Source organism: Rhinoraja longicauda, chromosome 25, assembly GCF_053455715.1.
Source record: "Rhinoraja longicauda isolate Sanriku21f chromosome 25, sRhiLon1.1, whole genome shotgun sequence".
Lineage (NCBI taxonomy): Eukaryota > Metazoa > Chordata > Chondrichthyes > Rajiformes > Arhynchobatidae > Rhinoraja > Rhinoraja longicauda.
Window position 1 is genome coordinate 1,368,299 of NC_135977.1, and position 21,100 is coordinate 1,389,398.

The 21,100-nt window shown below is 42.7% G+C and overlaps 1 protein-coding gene across 1 annotated transcript in view; it reads left to right on the top strand.

The window, feature by feature from the left end:
• Positions 1 to 772: 772 nt before the first annotated feature.
• LOC144606024 (E1A-binding protein p400-like) overlaps positions 773 to 21,100 on the top strand; it is a 117,237-nt gene continuing 96,909 nt past the window's right edge. Inside the window, 3 exon segments of the mRNA XM_078421787.1 lie at positions 773 to 998; positions 8,874 to 10,259; positions 20,878 to 20,991. Coding sequence (XP_078277913.1) covers positions 8,895 to 10,259; positions 20,878 to 20,991 — 1,479 coding nt within the window. The 5' untranslated portion in view covers positions 773 to 998; positions 8,874 to 8,894.

Below are 21,100 nucleotides of genomic sequence, written 5' to 3' on the forward strand. Positions count from 1 at the left end.
ACCTGTCCAAGTCACCCTGCAGCCTTATTGCATCTTCCTCACAATTCACACTACCCCCCAGCTTAGTATCATCTGCAAATTTGCTAATGGTACTTTTAATCCCTTCATCTAAGTCATTAATGTATATCGTAAATAGCTGGGGTCCCAGCACCGAACCTTGCGGTACCCCACTGGTCACTGCCTGCCATTCCGAAAGGGACCCATTTATCCCCGTTCTTCATATATATATATGTATATATATGTGTGTGTACATGTATGTGTATATATTTACTGTATTTATTTTTGTGTTAAAAAAAAATTTATATTCTGTTTTGTAGTTTTAGCACAATCCGCAGGCGTTGCCACTTTCATTTCACTGCACATCTTGTGACAAATAAAGTTGACTTGACTTGATATACACACTGAACTTTTTTTTTCTCGTTTATTATATTGTTTACAGTGTACAATGTTTCCATATTGTGTTGTGCTGCAGCAAGTGAGCATGTCATTGTTTGCACTTTCCACTCGTCACTTTAGACAATAGACAATAGGTGCAGGACATACGACAATGAAACTCTCTTGACTCGAATCTTGTTATTGAGAGACTGAACCCAGCAGTTGTGGCAATGAGGTGGTGCCTGTCCCTTTAAGAGATGAACGCAGCTGGAGGCGGGGCGGGACTATCAATCACAGCCGGCGGGAATAACCCCGCCCCCTCCATCCTCTTCAGTGATTGGTCAGGATTGATGTCACTCAGCGGGAGCGATGAGGGGCGGGACATCCGGCGGAGTGGGGACTTCCGGCGAAGGCAGAGAGACGCGGGCGCCATGTTTGATGGTGGAGTCTAAGTCGGCCGAGACGCCCGCCAAGCCTCCCGGCGCTCCGTTTCGCTCCTCCATCCGACGGGGCGGGGTGGCCGAGGTGCCGACTCGGGACCGGTCGGCGGCGGCGGGCGGGCGAGCGGGAGAGGACCCCCGGTGGAGGCGCGGCTACTCTCGCCGCTGTGAAAGGAGGAGCGGGTAAGCGGGCGGGCGGGAGGCCCGTGCGCATGCGCCGCGGGGACGCGCACGCCGCTGGGGGGGAGGGGCCGGGCCGGGCGCGCCCCCGACACGACAGGTACCTGTGTCAGAAAGAAGGTGCACACAACATAACTCAGCAGGACAGGCGAGCAGCTCTGGAGAGAAGGAATGGTCTTAAAGCACAACAAGATGCATGAAACATGAAATTAAAGTGACGAGTAGAAAGTCCAGGATAGTGCAGGAATCATTAGTGTATGAAGGAACTGCAGATCATCGGAGATAGATACAAAATGCTGGAGGAACTATCTCAGAGGGACAAGAAGCATCTCTGTAGAGAAGGAATGGGCGACACAACAGTCTTAAAACACAACAAGATGCATGAAACATGAAATTAAAGTGACGAGTAGAAAGTCCAGGATAGTGCAGGAATCCATAGTGTATGAAAGAACTGCAGATCATCGGAGATAGATACAAAATGCTGGAGGAACAGAGGGACAAGCAGCTCTGGAGAGAAAGAATGGGCGACACATCAGTCTTAAAGCACAACAAGATGCGTGAAACATGAAAATAAAGTGACGAGTGGAAAGTCCAGGATAGTGCAGGAATCCATAGTCAAGTCAATTTTATTTGTATAGCGCATTTAAAAACAACCCACTTTGACCAAAGTGCTATACATCAGTTCAGGTACGAAGAACGAACATACAATGGCACACAAACATAACAGCACATACATAAACAGTTCACAGCACCCCCTCAGTGGGCCTCAAACGCTAGGGAGTAGAAATAGGTTTTGAGCCTGGACTTAAAGGAGTAGATGGAGGGGGCAGTTCTGATGGGGAGTGGGATGCTGTTCCACAGTCTAGGAGCTGCAACCGCAAAAGCGCGGTCACCCCTGAGCTTAAGCCTAGACCGTGGGATAGTCAGTAGCCCCAAGTCGGCCGACCTGAGGGACCTGGAGATAGAGTGGTGGGTTAGAAGATTTTTGATATAGGGGGGAGGCAAGCCCGTTTAGGATTTGTATGTGAATAGGAGGAGCTTGAAGTTGATTCTGTACTGTACTGGACGCCAGTGGAGAGAGGCCAGAATCGGGGTGATGTGGTCCCTTTTACGGGTACCCGTCAGGAGTACCCTGCAGATCATCGGAGATAGACACAAAATGCTGGAGGAACAGTGGGTCTGACAGCATCTCTATTAGAAAAGGAAAAGAAGACTGGTGTAGGAAGGAACTGCAGATGCTGGTTTACACGGAAGATCGACACAAATGTGTGAGTAACTCAGCGGGACAGGCAGCATCTCTGGAGAGTAGGAATAGGTGACCCGTTCCTTCACCCATTCCAGAGATGCTGCTTGTCCCACTGAGTTACTCCAGCATTTTGTGTCTACAGGAGTCAAGAGTGTTTTATTGTCATATGTCCCACAAGGGAACAGTGATATTCTTACTTGCAACAGCACAACAGATATCTAAATGATGAATATTGATTTCTCAAACTTCAAGTAACCCTTGCTTTTCCCTCTCTACAGTTTACAGTCTACAGTTTAGTTTATTGTCACGTGCACTGAGGTACAGCGTAAACCTTTTTGTTATGTGCTATCCAGTCAGCAGAAAGACAATCTCGGATTACAATTATGAGGATGTTGCCAGGACTAGAGTATCTAAGCTTTGGGGAGAGGTTGAGTAGGCTGGGACTTTATTCCTTGGTGCGCAGGAGGATGAGGGGTGATCTTATAGAGGTGTATAAAATCGTAAGAGGAGTAGATCAGGTAGATGCGCAGAGTCTCTTGCCTAGAGTAGGGGAATTGAGGCCCAGAGGACATCAGTTTAAGGTGAAGGGGAAATGATTTCATAGGAATCTGAGGGGTAATCTTTTCATACAGAGGGTGGTGGGTGTATGGAACAAGCTGCCAGAGGATGTAGTTGACGTTGGGACTATCCCAATGTTTAAGATTCAGTTAGACAGGTACATGGATAGGACAGGTTTGGAGGGATATGGGCCAAATGCCGGCAGGTGGGACTAGTGCAGCTGGGACAAGTTGGCCTGTGTGGGCAAGTTAGTCTGAGGGGCCTGTTTCCACACTGTATCACTCTATGACTCTAATCGTGCCATTTACTGTGTATATGATAAGTGAATAACGTTTCGTGCAAGGTAAACCAGCAAAGTCCGATCAAGGATAGTCTGGGAATCACCAAAGAGGTAGATAGTAGTTCAGCACTGCTCTCTGGTTGTGGTAGGATGATTCAGTTGCCTGATAACAGCCGGGAAGAAACGGTCCCTGAATCTGGAGGTGTGCGTTTTCACACTTCTATACCTCTCCGTTCCTCCCCCACCCTAGTTCTCTGACTAGTTTCACTTTCTGATTACATTTACTGATTGTATGCCTCCTTGTCATCTTCCTCTCAGCAAACAATGAACCTTTCTACATTTCTTCATTATTGGATGGATGGCAGGAGCACAACAGGTGTAGGTGGCAGGGCAAACTGAACCCAGGAATGAGATGCAGGTGGACGGGTCAGAATGACGAGGGGAGTGTAGGCAGGCGAAGTGGATGTGGGCCCACTGGTGCAAGATGAGGAATGAAAATGGTGGGTGGGCGGGCAGGTAGGGAAGAAACCGAAGTCTGTCAGGACTATGCAAGGAGTCGGAGAACAGCAGATGTAGTACTTTTGTTCAAGAAAGCCATTAAGTCTAGCTCAGGTAATTACTAAAACCGTGAGTCTAACATTCATAGTAGGGAAATTACTGCAAATAGTTCTGAGGGAAAGGATTAGTCTGAATTTGGAAGGACTGGGATTAAACAATGGATTTGTAAACAAATCTTGTCATGGAGTTGATGCAATCTACATGAACTTCACCTGGGCTTTTCACAAGGTCCCACTGTGGGGATTGATCCAGAGGTTTCAAGCCCTTTGGAGCCAGAGAAAGATGGCAAATTGGATCCAACATTGGCTTGGTAATACAAGACTTTACTTGACGTACAACCGATCGCACCGCAGAAAGTACCTCATTGACAGGATTTGGATGTGAGGGACATAAATACATTTTTTTTCCTAAAGTTTCTCTGAAAATAGCATATCACCTTGGTCATAAGTTCAGAGACGATGCAAATGTTTATGAATTCAACGCAAGTACACTTTAAAAAATAAATAGAATAAAAAAAATAAAGGAGGACCTGGTGCGGGATATTTTGTAACTTTGTAAGCGCCCTTTACATGGTGACCATTTGTATACCTTGGGTATGCAAGCAAAGAATTACACTGTTACTTGTCACATGTGACAATGAAGTATTCAATTCAAAATCTGTTATGCAAAGAAACAGGCATGATGACTGTAGGCATTTTAGTTTTGCAAATCACTTTGCTCTTGCATCAGTAATGAGACTCGCACAGCCATTGCATTAGAATTCCTGGTAGCACACGAAACTGTTGGAATGTCATGACTTATTAAAATAACATTAATTATAGCGCACACCAGAAAAAAACTGTAATAATGGTAATTTCTTTAAAGTGTCATTTTGGCTGTCGGGCCATGGCAACCTTTCATATATTTAACCCAAATTCTTGTGCTCCATCCAATTTAAATCCTCAACTTCAAATCTCGGTACAATCTTGGTCATCTCCATCTTTACTCTGTGTTCTCTCAATTGATCCAACACTACCCTGCTCGTTAGTCTTCGCACTGCTAGTCGACAAGGTGATTCTGAAGAAGGGTCTCGACCCAAAACATCACCTATCCATGTTCTCCAGAGATACCGCCGAACCTGCTGAGTTACTCCAGCACTCTGTGAAACGTCATTTATCCATACTCTCCACAGATGCTGCCTGACCCGCTGAGTTACTCCAGCACTCTGAAACGTCACCTATCCATGTTCTCCACAGATGCTGCCTGACCTGCTGAGTTACTCCAGCACGTTGTGTTCTTTTGACTCTTTATAAGCTTTTAACAGTGTTTTACTGTCAAATGCCTCGAAATGGAACTTGGCTCTGATTCTAACTTTTCCTTTCTTCTTGGCTAACTAATGGGATGTTCTGACAAAGGTTAGGTGATGTCAGGGTGGGAGGAGTGTGGTGTGCGGCATAAGTAGGTAATGGATCCATAGCACTGAAGGGTTGTGTTTGTGCTGTTCATGTTGTCAGTCCACTTTAAATCATTTTGAAGCATGACGGCATTTGAGTGTTGAAACACTTCAGATTGTGTTATTCAATTAACATTTGTGTCGGTCCGTTTGGCTTGATTTAAAATTGCTGTTAGCGTGACAGATAGATTGTAACCCATTGAACTCCCAGCCAAATATCTAGACCTGCCATTGTATTTATACTCTCTTTGTATAATAATGGTACCCAGTTCACTGTGTATTTAATTTCAATCATTTGATCCCATTCCTCGCTCTGCTAGCTACGTCCTCAAAATATCTCATCGGGTTAAGTATTTCTCTTACACAAAATTATATTGATTTCGCCTTAGTATGTTACACTTTTTTAAGCGCTCTGTTAGTGCTAATGGATTCTGACATTTTGCAGATATCGGAGATTAGACGAGCTTGCTTATAGTTTTAATTTTTCTGTCACCCTTCTTTCTTTCTTGATTACCTGTGTTTCCAGCATTTAGGGAATTGTGGAAGATGATGACCAATGAATCCTCCATCCATGCTGCTGTCTCCGTTACAGCCCGAGGATGCAGCCTCTTGTTCCTTTATTTTTTATGTGATTTTTTAAAATCGTCTTAAAAATATCTATGTTCTTATTCTTTCTTATTAATTTCCTGTCCCAATTTTTTAAAGACTAATCTTTGATACTTTCTTCACCCATGTGTACTTGTGAAAACTCTTAAAATCTGTTCATACTCATTCTTTTTTCTCTCTTTTAATCAACCTTTATTGTTTCAAAAAACGTTCCCAACTTTCAGGCCTCCCGCTATTCTTTGCTACTTCATCAATCATTTCAATGCAATATAATTTTTAACATCTTTAGTTATCCTTGGATGGATTTTTATTTCTCAGTGGAATACTTCTTAAAAAATTAGATCATTTTTCTTATAATGTCTGCAATTACACTTCTTCATCCAATTTCTCAATCTACTTTAGTTAACTCATCCCTCATATCCGTATAATTGCCTTTATTTCAGTTTAAGACTCCAGTGTTGGAAAGAAAATTGTCCTACTCAAATTGAAAGTGAAATTCACACTATAATCTCACTTTGCCAGAGGATTATTGATGATGAGATAACTAATAAGTCTGCCTCATTACACATTACTAATCTAAAATGGCCTGTTCCCTGGTTCGGCCCTCAGTATTACTTCCCAGGATACAGATTTAAATGTGTTCTTTGAACGTGTTCAAGGCCACCTTTGTCAGTTTGATTTCCTACGGCTATATGAGGTTTAAAATAGTTCATGATTTTTGCAATACCTTCTTGTCACAAGTCTGTTATTTGTCAAGATATATCGTCGAGACCAAGCGCAGGCTCGGCGATCGTTTCACCTCCGCTGAACACCTCCGCTTGGTCCGCCTAAATCTACCTGATCTCCCAGTTGCTCAACATTCTACCCCCCCCCCCCCCCTCCCATTCCCACACTGACCTTTCTGTCCTGGTTCTCCTCCATTGTCAGAGTGAGGCCCAGTGCAAAATGGAGGAACAGCGCCTTATATTTTGCTTGGGTAGCTTGCATCCCAGCGATATGAACATTGACTTCTTTAACTTCAAGTAGCCCTTGCATTCACTCTCCGTCTCCTCCCCTTCCCAGTTCTCGCACCAGTCTTACTGTCTCCGACTATATTTTATTTATGTACCGCCCACTCCTCTGACATCAGTCTGAAGAAGGGTCTTGACCTGAAACATCACCCATTCCTTCGCTCCAGGGATGCTGCCTGTCCCAATAGACAATAGACAATAGGTGCAGGAGTAGGCCATTCAGCCCTTCGAGCCAGCACCGCCATTCAATGCGATCATGGCTGATCACTCTCAATCAGTACCCCGTTCCTGCCTTCTCCCCATACCCCCTCACTCCGCTATCCTTAAGAGCTCTATCCAGCTCTCTCTTGAAAGCATCCAACGAACTGGCCTCCACTGCCTTCTGAGGCAGAGAATTCCACACCTTCACCACTCTCTGACTGAAAAAGTTCTTCCTCATCTCCGTTCTAAATGGCCTACCCCTTATTCTTAAACTGTGGCCCCTTGTTCTGGACTCCCCCAACATTGGGAACATGTTTCCTGCCTCTAATGTGTCCAATCCTAATCATGTTATATGTTTCAATAAGATCCCCCCTCATCCTTCTAAATTCCAGTGTATACAAGCCCAATCGCTCCAGCCTTTCAACATACGACAGTCCTGCCATTCCGGGAATTAACCTAGTGAACCTACGCTGCACGCCCTCCATAGCAAGAATATCCTTCCTCAAATTTGGAGACCAAAACTGCACACAGTACTCCAGGTGCGGTCTCACCAGGGCCCGGTACAACTGTAGAAGGACCTCTTTGCTCCTATACTCAACTCCTCTTGTTACGAAGGCCAACATTCCATTGGCTTTCTTCACTGCCTGCTGTACCTGCATGCTTCCTTTCATTGACTGATGCACTAGGACACCCAGATCTCGTTGAACTCCCCCTCCTCCTAACTTGACACCATTCAGATAATAATCTGCCTTTCTATTCTTACTTCCAAAGTGAATAACCTCACACTGAGTTACACTAGCAGTTTTTGTCTACTTTTGATATAAACCAGCATCTGCAGTTCTTTCCTGCACATTATTTCTCAAGTGATATGTTGTCACGGTCCAGGTATGTTGGGGGAGGATAGAGGCTACTTCCTTTGTAAGTACAATGGCATTTTACTGAACTATGGATAAAAAAATGGAACAAATGTGACGTGCATTTTAAAATTGCATGGTGTAATCGCTGAGTCTTTGGTGAAGTCCTGATTCTGAAATAACTTCCTGCTGAGTTAGTTCCCAGGTAACTTCCAGGGAGATTGGGTAATTGTATGAACGCATCTAAGGATTAGTCAACCATGCTAATGATTTCCATTTAAAATTATACAGAAGTGCAGGTACAGTGATATTTTGAAGATGGCAAGAATAAAATCTTGGAGAAAATAGGATAAGTTAGATTTAACTTTTATGATGTACTGATCAGTCAGTTATATATTTCCCAGGAAACAAAGTCAGTTTTTGGATACATGGCTGCTAACTTCCATGGAGGAGTCCCACAAAAGGCTACCTGGCAACAGCTAATAGGGATATATGTGCAGAGAACAGATTCACGTTGTCACATTATCAACATTTCCCTGGGATGATTTGGGTAGATACATCCCTATCGTCATATATATGATTTAGGAGAAAGTGCAGAATTCACTTAAGATAGACATAAACAGCTGGAGTAACTCAGCGGGACAGGTAGCATCTCTGGAGAGAAGGAATGGGTAATGTTTCGGGTCGGGTCTGAAGAAGGGTCTCTCGACCCGAAACGTCACCCGTCTCTTCTCTCCAGAGATGCTGCCTGTCCCAAGTTACTCCAGCATTTTGTGCCTATCTTCGGTGTAAACCATCATCTGCAGTTCCTTCCTGCAGGATTCACTTGATGTTTGCTGCAGAATTAATAAATATTTTTGCCTTTTGACATTTAAATTTTTAAAAAGATTAATTCATATTTTAAAAATGGGTTTAATTTAGAGATACAGCGTGGAAAAAGGCCCTTCGGCCCACCGAGTCTGCACCGACCAGTGACACATTAACACTACCCCACAAACACTAAGGAGAGTTTTACATTTATAACCAAGCCAATTAACCTACAAACCTGTATGTTTTTGGAGCATTTTGGATTACTGTTTACTTTTTTTGTATTTGGTTACATGTTGGAAAAATAAGCCATCCTTTTCTTCCAGGGTAGCGCTGATCCAGGAGTGATGATGCACCATGGCAGTGGTCCACAAAACATACAGCGGCCGCTGCAGAGATCCAAGTCGTATACTGGCACCGAGGGAGATGAACAGACGGCATTACCCCACTCTCCTGCCACGACGTTCGCTCCAACCCTCAGCCCTGTGCCACACACCGTGGCCAGTCCGTCTGGGCCGCAGTCCCCGAGCTACCAGCTGCAGCAGCTGATCATGAACCGGAGCCCTGTATCTGCCCAGAATGTCAACATCACACTGCAGAGTGTTGGCCAGGTGATGTCCGGGAATCAGCAGATCACGCTGGCCCCTCTTCCGATTCAAAACCCAGCCTCCCCAGGTTTCCAGTACAGTTCTCAGGTTGTGGGGCAGCAGAGGAGGTTTGAGCATGGATCCCCGTCATACATTCAAGTCACCTCTCCCTTGCCTCAAGTGCAGCCGCAGAGTCCCACACAGCCCAGCCCTGTGTCGATGTTACAGAGCGTGCAGCGAACTGGGGCCACGACCACGGGGCTGAGTTTGTGCAGCCAGAGCCCCACCCGTGGATATGTGGACGCCAACGTGCTGGTCAGACAGCTCAACCTCAGCCCCTCGAGCGGCGGGCACTTTGTATACCAGGACCCCTCCTGCCTTACTCAGATCACCTCGAGTGTTAGCGGGCAGGTACAGCTGACTGCGGCCGCCTCCTCGATTTCCTTATCGCGGGAGCGTAGACTGTCGCAGCCACACTCTCAGACTGGCGGGACCATTCATCACCTCGGCCCTCAGAGCCCAGTGGCCAGTGGAGCGATGCAGCCCCTGCCCAGCCCCAGCCACATCACCACGTCCAACCTCCCTCCACAGATCAGCAGCATTATACAAGGACAGCTGATCCAGCAGCAGCAGCAGCAGCAGGTTCTTCACGGCCAGCAGATGGCCAGGCCTTTAAATTATGAACGGACACCCATATCCTTGACCACCGGAGTGGTGGGACCATCAGGGTTTGGAATAACATCGCCACCCCCTCCTTCGAGCCCCTCCCGGAACGCTGCCGCTCAGGGCTTGGCAGCGGCAGGTCTGACTTCCACCACCAGTTGCATCCCGGTCGTGAGGAAACAACCAAAGAAACTGGAGGAAATCCCATCCGCCTCTCCGGAGATCTCTCAACTGAGAAAGCAGTGTTTGGAGCACCACCTTGCTCAAATGGAGACTCTGAGGGAGACGTTTAAGGATTACCTGGTTGAACTCTTCTTCCTTCAGCACTGTCAGGGGAATATGATGGACTACTTGGCATTCAGAAGGAAGCCCTGTCTGGCCTTGTTGGCGTATCTGAAGCAGAGTGATTTGGACCTGGAAGAGGAGGAGGAGGATGAACAATCCGAGGTCATTAATGATGAGGTAAAAAAATACTATTTGCTCTTTAGTGCAAGTACCGTTCACGTCTCCCACCTTGTGGCAACTGTACGCTGAGAAAGTGTTTGCATCCACTGGTACAGAGTATCCTCTTAAATTGGCCTTTTAAATTCCATCGACCTTCCAGCCAGGTGAAATTTGAAGAGATGACTTAGAGCTGTTAAATGGATGCAGATCATTTTAGTAAAGCTTTCCAAATCGGGCCGGTAAATCATGAAATGCTCTCAAGTTTCGTGTGTCTGGGCATTAACAGACACAATCCAGCCTGCATTTAACACAAGAGTGGGAGCCTCTGTCCATGTAGTTTTGTTCAGGACATGCACTGATCATTTTCATCGTAGTCCGACTGTCATGTCAAAATTGCATTCACCCATCCACCTGTCCTGTTTTTGAACATAGCGTCTCCATTTATTATTGAGTGTTTCAATCAAAATCCAATGATTCAATGCCAAATTATGACATCCTGTCTCAGTTAACAATTCCAAATGTTAAGAACAGTATTTTCTTGCAAATATTCCGTACTATAAACTTATTATTGCTTCAGTGTTTAATAGTTAATATTATAATAAACAGTTACATTTTCTCAAATGTATCAAATTCATCATTTCAGGTAGTTAATATGATTTGTTTTTGTACAAAATCAGCCAGGAGTAATGTATAGTGTTAAATTAAATCAGAACTTTGGATGGACAAGTTTGGAAGAAATAACCATGATTCCAATGGCATTCAGAATAAATGGAGTTAGCTGTGTTCTAAAGATTAGTACAATTTAAAAATAAATGTCCTCATTGAATGCTAATGGGCTACTTTTCCCATTTCCATTGTGCATAGAAATGTAAATTGGTGCAGATGGTTGAAAGATAGTTGGTTTGCATGGTTCCCTTTCCATATGTTTTTGTTGAGTATGCTCTTTATTTTGCCACCCGGCCTCTCAGTGATCTCTGTTTAGTCACATTCAACATGATCCATCATCACCTAGAATGTTGGTGTTATGTTCGTGGTAAGGAAAGCCAGGAATGTTCTGCAGTTTCATTCACAGCGATGGTTTCCAAAGCCAGCTGGGGATATGGCACACCATTGGTTCTCATCCTGCACTGCTAGACACTAACAGTAATTCAGGGAATAATAATGTCACAAGTACATTGGAATGAAAAACTGAACTGTTCACAATTAGGGCATTGGTTCCTTTAAATCCCAGGTTTAAGTTTGCTTTGTAGTCATTACCGATTTTTGACTGTTGGGAAACGTTACCCAATCGTGTCAGGGCCAGTAATTAAAAATCAGATTTAGTTCTCAGTGACTTTGTGTGTGTTTTTGTCAGAAAATGTGACTACAAATTCTTCCATCAACTGATAATCTTCTTTGAATGCATTTCAACTAATGGCAGGTTGCCAGAAGTGACCCTCATTTCTGCAGCACATATTGCATATTTTAAGTCTACTGAAATAGAATAATGTTGTAACCTGAGCCATGGCCATCAGTTGTGTAATGTTATGTGAATGATTCAACTTGCTTCTTTTGTAAGTTAGTGCGTATAGGTTAACATTTATAAACTTAATATTTTTATCCTTCTCATTTGGAATACAAGATTGTTTTTGTTTGGTTTCAAAGCCGCCATTTATTAATGCTTAGAAATGAAGTACCTATGAGTTATATTTATAATAAATCTCCACAAAGGTCATTGGGGCTGAAGACTTTTAAAGTATAACATTGCAACTTTTGGTGGTGGGATTTGCAATTTAACTAAGCGTTCACTGCGCAACTTTTAGGACTTAAAATGTGTTGAAATCTAGAGGGGAATAGATAGGGTGAATGGACAGAGTCACTCGGGGTAATGGATTAAGAACCAGAAGTCATGGGTTTAAGCTAAAAGCAGAAATATTTAATAGGAACCCGAGGGGCAATCTGTTCACTCAGAGGGTGGTGGGTATAAAGAACGAGCTGCCAGAGGAGGTGGTTGAGGTAGGTAATAATAACAACATTTTAAAGACATTCGGATAGATACACGGATAGGAAAGGCTTAGAGAGATACGGTCAAACACAGGACAATGGGACTAGCTTAGATGGGACATCTTGGTCAGCATGGACAGGTTGGGCCAAAGGGGGGGGGGGGGGGGGGTATGACTCTGACATTATTTAGTGAACAGAAACTAGATGGATGAAAATACATTGTAGATATAATAGAGTTGTTGGTTTTGTCTCCTAATCAGTCTCAGGAATAATGATTAGTGTGATGTTAGTGGGAAGGCAGTGCAATTTTACAACTGGCTATGTGAATGTGGCTGTGTACATCATGGCCTAGTTACAACAACATTAATTACAGTCCATCCCTGTGTAACAAATGGGGTCCATTTTTACAATCATCCATAAGTCAGCAGGTATACAAAAATCACTCGATATGGAAACCATACTTCCACAGTATTGTAGTGAATTGCATCAAAAGCGTGTAAGACTGACAACAAAGAACCAAGTAAAAGTGAGAGAGGGAAGTTCTGCCATTCATAGGTTGAGCTTTTGAATTTAGTAATATATATATATAATGGGAGCTTGTTTATTTGCAGGCATGTCCATGGGTCGAGAGTTGGTACCCATGGATGGCCTATATTGGGATATGGGTGTTGCCCTGTAGGGCAGATGGAGTAAGATTGCTCTGTATTGAAACATTAAAAAGAATGGGAGGTAATCTAAATGTAATACTCCTAACAGAGACTGATAGGAAAGATGCTGAGAACTGGTTATTTGGGATGCAGAACCGAGAATTGTAATAGAGTCATAGATTCGTAGAGTAATACTGTGTAGAAACAGGCCCTTCAGCCCAACTTGCCCACATGTGTCAATGTGTCCCAGCCACACTAGTTCCACCTGCATTTGGCCCCTTCAAACCTGTCCTCTCCATGTACCTGTCTAACTATTTCTTAAACGTTAGACTCAATTACCTCCTCTGGCAGCTTGTTCCATACACCAGCACCCTTTGTAAGAAAAGGTTACCCCTCAGATTCCTATGAAATCTTTTCCTCTTCACCGTAAACCGATATCCTCTGGACCTAGATTCCCCTACTCTGGGCAAGAGACTCTGCATCTTCTCGATCTATTCCTCTCATGATCTTATACACCTCTATAGGTGTATAAGACCACCCCTCAACCTCCTGGGCTCCAAGGAATAGAGTCCCAGCCTACTCAACCTCTCCCTATAGCTCTAATCCTGGCATACATAACAATAAATAGAGGAAATCTCAGACACATGTGAATCTTTGGAAATCTCTATCATAGATGCTTAGTCTTTAATTATGTTCACGGTTGAGATCAATAACTTTTTGAGCGTGAAGAAAAGCAAAATAAATGGGAATTAGAAAGTGACGCAGTATTTCTACGCAGTATTACTCTACGAATCTATGACTCTATTACAATTCTCGGTTCTGCATCCTAAATAACGTTGAGGCACTTGATCAACCTGGATGTATTTGAATTGTCGAACAGGCTCAAAACAGAAATATATTCTCATTCTATTTCTCACACTTTAAAAAAATATTATTTTATATAAAATAAACAGAAGTTGAACCATGGATTAGACAGAAGTCCAATTGCAGTCTAATCCTTGGCCAGGGTGCACACACACCCATTGAAATAGTTATAATTTCATTAAAAAAGAAAGCCAAGCAGCGACCTCATTAGAGGGGCCGAACATTTACGAAAAGTTTTGACAATAGCACAGAGGCCATCGACGTAAAATAGTCACGCAGAATTCAGATTATGCATGTTGACAATGTGAAACTCACTGTCACATTGGAGAGTTTATACGAGAGGAGTATTAGTGCAAAGGGAGTAAATCTCTTCATAGAACATAATTCTGTAGAATTAAAGGGTTTGTATGACGTGTGTTTGCAAATCAATGATGCTGGAAACACTCAGGAGGTTGGACAGCAAATGTGGAAAGTGAAACAGATAACCTTTCATCATTGTTGAGATTGTTGAAATGGGTTCTGTCCATTCCATTCCCGACTTCTACGACATTAAATGAACTTGGTTACTCTTTTTCCCAGCCTGAAGTAAAGTCTTCAACCTGAAATCCTAACTCTCTTTTTCTCTCCACAGATTTGATTTATTGAATGTTTCCAGCATTTTCTGTTTTTATTTCAGGTTTTCAGATCTGCAGGTTTTAAAGTTATTTTCAAGCAGTTATTCGTCAGATTTCTATAGATTCAATCTTTTTTTTCTTTCGTGTTGTCATGAGTTATTTTTTTCCCGTTAGGGCATTAAGCCCCATGTGATTTTGTTGTTGCGTTTTTATCCAGGTGCCCCAAGAAGTTCTGAATTATGTTCTGTACAATGTTGCCATCCATTGGTGGTTATGTTAAGCCTTGAGTGACTATAACTTGCTCCAAGGCACTTTTTGAAGAGCATGACGTTTTCCTCTTGTCCTGGGTGGAACATGCTTTAGAAACGCATGCTCATTTCATCTCATTTGAAAGGCAGCTCTGTGCTTTTCAGTTGTAGCAAAAAGGTGCAAAAGATCAAATGCAAGACCATAGTCTGATTTGAAGTTGTATTTGAAATGCATTAGGCATTTCATGAAATAAATGATTTCCATGCAAGCATTCAGTTTAATCTGTGTGTCACTACTTTGGAGTTATAACTTCAGTAGATCCTTTAATTGAGTCATTTTTTAAAGAATGACTTGAAGCTGAAATTGCTACACTATTATTTATCAATTCTGCAATAACCAAAAAAAAAATTGAAATACATACTCTAGGGAAAATCCTAATGTCTGACTAATTAGTTGGCTAATTACTACAAGCCTTTAAGTATTTTAGGTTTTATATTTTACAATACGCTTTGCTCTTCTGAAACATAAAATGCAGGGCTCTCATGTAGCACTGTTGATATTCTCTGCAAGTCCCAAAAAAATGTCACCACCATGATTTGCTTTTAAAGTTGGTGCAAAGAAAAATACAAAAACCATTTATGCACAGCAAGATCTGACAAACAGCAGAGGTTTGCCTCTTGAGGCTTGCTTGGGTTTTCTCTGGGATCTCCGGTTTCCTCCCGCACTCCAAAGACATGCAGGTTTGGAGGTTAATTGGCTTGGTAAAATTGCAAATTGTCCCTAGTGTGTGTAGGATAGTGTTAGTGGATCAGTGTGGATTGCTGGTTGGCGCGGACTCGGTGGGCCGAAGGGCCTGTTTCCGCGCTGTATCTCTAAACTAAACTAAAAAAGTGAAGAGTTGTCAACCATGTAATCTCTCACTTGGTTGAAAGATAGATAATGACCAGAGTGGTTGAAGTATTCCCTGCTCTTCTGTCTGCAAACTTTACATGGGATATACAGTCAGCAGTATGAAGGATTGGGTAACACTATACTGTACAAGGAATCTAGAGTCTTGGTCACCCAATGTCATGAGTTCAATTTCTGTCTCAGCAGCTGAAGAGCTTTTAAGTTGCCAATTAAATAGATCTGCGATTGTAAAGTAAAAGCCAGTGTCAAAAGTGGCCATGAAACTAGGGCCCAAACTCAGAATGCTGTGACATAGCAACGTGTTTGGTTTATGAATTGCTCTCAGAAATTGTCCCAGCTAGCCAGTCAATTGCATGCAAAATCACTGTATATTTTGAAAAGACTCCAGCAGCTCAAGAAGGCCGTGCACAATTAGATAATGACAATAAATGATAGCTTGGCCAGCGATATACATCTGCTGTATACATATGTCTGTTAAAAAGTGGATAAACTGATTTCATTGCATAAATTATTTGTGATAAATTAGTTATTTTAAATGCAGCTGATCTTTAAACTGGATAAGTGCTATGTGAATTTTTCACATTCTTTAGCACTTTGTTGGTTTTTCTCCATCGGGTTTAATTTAAACGGCAAAGAAATGTGACCATGTATATAATTATCCTGTGTAGAAAAGAACTGCAGATGCTGATTTAAATCGAAGGTAGTCACAAAATGCTGGAGTTAATCAGCAGGACAGGCAGGATCTCTGGAGAGAAGGAATGGGCAACGTTTCGGGTTGAGAAGCAGGGTCTGAAGAAGGGTCTCGACCCAAAACGTTACCCAGTCCTTCTCTCCAGAGATGCTGCCTGTCCCGCTGAGTTACTCCAGCATTTTGTGTCTATATAATTATCCTATTGTACAATGGCTAGATTGAACTTTGGTGTCAAGTCATTGCTGTGTCCTATTTCTATCCTTAAAGATAAACCACTTACTGAGTTTACTCTCAAAGAAGCAACTCCAACCATTAGTTTATGCAATTATGCAGAGAAATTTGTTTCTAATGACCAAGGATGTAAAAGTGCAGTTCAAATGTCCAGTCCATGATGTTTGGTAAAGTTATAGAGATACATAGTAAAATATAACCCATTCCATTTCAAACTATTAAAATTTTCTTGTACTATAACGCTTAATTCATACAAGTTTCTGATCTCTCCAAGTTTAAATATATTAAATATTATTCTCTGATGGGTAGTAAATTACGTAGGGGATAGGACATATTCTAGGATAAGGCATGGGATAGGATTAACAAGATTTATAAATCGAGCAGTGAATACTGGAAATGATTTATTGCTATGGTTTAGAAACTGGTGTGATATGTTAGAAGAATTGGAGAGAAGATCATTAACTTTCTGGACCAAATATTTCTCTTTTTCTTTAATTGTTCTGTCATTAGGCAAAATTAACATTTAATTTTTTCAACCATTATACTATTATCAAGTCCCACGATATCAGTGAAAGAGTTGTCTAGACACAAATAAATTTGAACATCTGCAAATGTTTGGCTCAAACGTTAGTAAATCTGTCTAATCTTAAATATGTTTGCATACATACAGTGTTATGATGATACATTGAGCTAGCTGTTTGAAAATTAAGTAACAGAAAGTGATGAAAGTATTAAGATAGTAATTAATGTCTCTTAACATAGAGACATATCTCAGATTCTTGTTTGAATATATATATACGATAGGATATGATTTGATTCTAACATTTTATAGTGAGACATTTATGTAAATACTTTTATTCTATCAAGGAAGGTAGGGATTTCTGTAAACGGCAGCATTTACTGCCCATTTCTAGTTGCCTGTGAGGAGATAGTGAGGTGACACCTTCAACTGTTATAAACCTTGCGTTTCATTTGGGAGAGTGCTGCATGATTTTGATTCTATGGCTATGAAGTAACTGTGTTAGTTTCCAAGCTAGGGTGTTGTGTGACTTGGAGGTGAACTTGTGGCATGAGATCCTGTTGACCTCGTTCTTCCAGATGTTAGAGGTCAAAGTTTGGGAAATGTTGTGGAGGAAATCTTAGAAACATAGCAAACAGGTGCAGGATTCCATTCGGCCCTTCGAGCCAGCACCGCCATTCAATATGATCATGGCTGATCATCCACAATCAGTACCCCGTTCCTGCTTTCTTCCCAACGTCAGCCCTAAGAGCTATATCTAACTCTCGAAAACATCCAGTGAATTGGCCTCCACTGCCATTTGTGGCAGAGAATTCCACAGATTCACAACTCTCTGGGTGAAACAGTTTTTCCTCATCTCAGTCCTAAATAGCCGACCCCTTATTCTTAAACTGTGATCCCTGGTTCTGGACTCCCCCAACATCGGGAACATTTTTTCTGCATCTAGCCAGTCCAATCGTTTAAGAATTTTATTTGTTTCTATAAGATCCCCTCTCATCCTGCTAAATTCCAGTGAATGTAAGCCCAGTCGATCCATTCTTTGTTAAGGAGAGTGCTGCATAACTTTGATTCTGTGGCTATGAAGTAACTGTGTTAGTTTCCAAGCTAGGGTGTTGTGTGACTTGGAGGTGAACTTGTGGCATGAGATCCTGTGGACCTCATTCTTCCAGATGTTAGCGGTCAAAGTTTGGGCAATGTTGAGGAGGAAACCTTGGCATGATGCAGCACTCCATTCACGGTACCTCAGTGGTGGTGGAGTTTTCAGGATCTCAACTAAGTGGCTTGCTTTTTTTGTTAGTGTTGAGTCTTTATGGGCTGCACTCATCTAATCAAGTTGGGACGTAGGACGTTACAGTTATGCAAGATGTTGGTGAGGCCACATTTGCAGTATTGTGTTCAGTTTTTAATTTAATTTAGAGATGTAGCGTGGAACCAGGTCCTTCGGCCCACAGAGTCTGCACCGACCGGCGATCCCCGCACAAGAACACGGTCCTGCACACACTCGGGGCAATTTACATTTACACCAAGCCAATTAACCTACAAACTTGTACGTCTTTGGAGTGTGGGAGGAAACCGAAGATCTCAGAGAAAACCCACACAGGTCACGGGGAGAACGTACAAACTCCGTACAGACAGCACCCGTAGTCAGGATCGAACCTGGGTCTCTGGTGCTATAAGGCAGCAACTCTACTGGTGTGCCACCAAGTCTTTGTCACCCTGTTATATGAAAGCTGTTGTTAAGCTAGAGAAAATACAGAAGATTTATTGCTAAGATTTGCACTGAGGTACAGGGAGAGGTTAGGCAGGCTCGGACTTTATTCCTTAGAGAGCAGGAGGCTGAAGGGTGACCTTACAGAGGTGTGTATGAGGGGAAAAGATAGGGTGAATGCCCAGAGTAGGTGAATCAAGAACCAGAGGACATATGTTTAGGGTGAGAGGGGAAAGATTTAATAGGAATCTGAGGGGTAACCTTTTCACACAGAGGGTGGTGAGTGTATGGAATAAGCTGCTAGAGGAGGTAGTTGAGGCAGCAACTATAACAACATTTCAAAGACATTTAGAGGGGAACATGGAGAGGAAAGTTTTTAGAAAGATTTGGTCAGGTGGGACTGGTGCAGGTGGGGCATGTAGGCATGGGCAAGTCTGGCTGAAGGGTCTGTTATCCTGCTGTATGACTCTGTGACTCTAAATGGAGAGGATTGTGACCAGTACCTTGTAGATGTTTGAATGGAGATGTTGGATAACGTATTCACTGCAGAATACTCTGCTTGGGACGATAGACGCTTCTCCTGGTAAATGGTAATCAGTAGGATAGAATGACCATCCAGGGCATTGGCTGATGGAGACTTGGACAAAGTGATGCAGTTGAATGTTAAGGAAGATGGGCATTGCTTGGTGCATGTGCAGTGCAGATGTTACTTTCTGCATTGTAAGATTGAACCAGTGTTTCAAGACTTGCTTGGTGTTTTCATTGAGCTTAACATCTGAGTGATGAAAATTCAAACGTTTCAGCTTTGTCGTTCCCCGTGGTGGTTATGGCATTTTAATGGTGATGTAATGGATTTCATTTTATCTCCTTAATTAGAATTGCCTAGTTGTAATAAATCTCCTGAGTGGAGTAAAAGCAGTTGAATACAATTTGTGCAATACTTAAGTTGAGAGAGAGCACAATGAAATAAATTGATAGTTAATTACGGTCTATCGTGTACTTGTTTATGTAGTGCTGAGGAATTAAAACCCATAAGGTCTAATGTTTTTCTTGTCCTTCATGGTAAGCCTTAGGTGGCACGGTGGTGCAGCAGTAGAGTTGCAGCTTTACAGTGCTTGAGACCCGGGTTCGATCCCAACTATGGGTGCTGTCTGTACGGAGTTTGTACGTTCTCCCCGTGACCTGCGTGGATTTTCTCAGAGATCTTTGGTTTCCTCCCACACTCCAAAGACGTACATGTTTGTAGGTTAATTGGTTTAGTATAAATGTAAATTGTCCCTAGTGTATGTAGCCTTAGTGTGTGGAGTTTGCTGGCCGGCACGGACTTGGTGGGCTGAAGGGCCTGTTTCCGCACTGTATCTCTAAACTACACTAAACTGAACCTACTGGGGTGCATGTTTAAAACTTGATGCTACTAGTTTAGTTTAGTTTTAGAGATACAGCTTGGAAACAGGCCCTTCGGTCCACTGAGTCCACACCAACCAGCGAACACCCACACACTAGTTCTATTCTACATACTAGGGACAATTTACAGAAGCCAATCAACCTACAAACCTGCACGTCTTTGCAATGTGAGAGGAAACCGGAGCACCCTGAGGAAACCCACGCAGTCACAGGGAGAAGGTACAAACTCCACACAGACAGCACCCGAGGTCAGGATCGAACCTAGGTTTCTGGTGCACTCTACTGCAGCGCCACTGCCACTCTCAGAGTTACCTGTGGCAGAATTATTAGCTGATATGCAGGATTTGACTGCTTCTCCGGACCTGTGTCGTCGTAGGTTTACTTCCAATTTGAAGGCTAATGTGAGGGGATTGTTAATTAATTATATAGTTCCTGGTTGTGTCTTGCTGCATAAAGGCATTTTTATTCAGTAGGTAGTGGACACTGAAGTAAAGTTGACTGAAGCTTCCACTCCCATCTCACTGAAATTTTTAGTCGTCTTGTAATTTCAGGTTTGAAATCTTCGCCTTATAATTCATGCTGATGTTTGTATTACAGATATCACAGTAGGCAGTTCTGGCAAACATTTTTATTTTGACCGTGTAATAACTACAAACAATTTTTTACCTGAATTCTGTGAAGCAATTCCTAGGAATTAAGAAAGGAATCCCTTCAGAAGTTTCCTGGCTATCCTTCGAATACAAATCACATTTTTTTCCACTCTGACTTAATGTTTCAGTGATGAACCTGTGAATGAATGCATTGTTTTTATTTAAGGTAAAAGTGGTGACAGGAAAGGATGGCCAGACAGGGACGCCAGTTGCCATAGCAACACAGCTCCCCCCTAATGTTTCTGCTGCATTTTCATCACAGCAGCAGCAACAGTTTCAGGTAAGGAGTCAATGTGGCACCAACAAGTCTGTGAATCATTGTAGCATCAGAAGGGTTAAATCCTGCTGCATCCTCGTGCTGCTGCCCTTGCCTCGCCACCTCTAACGCG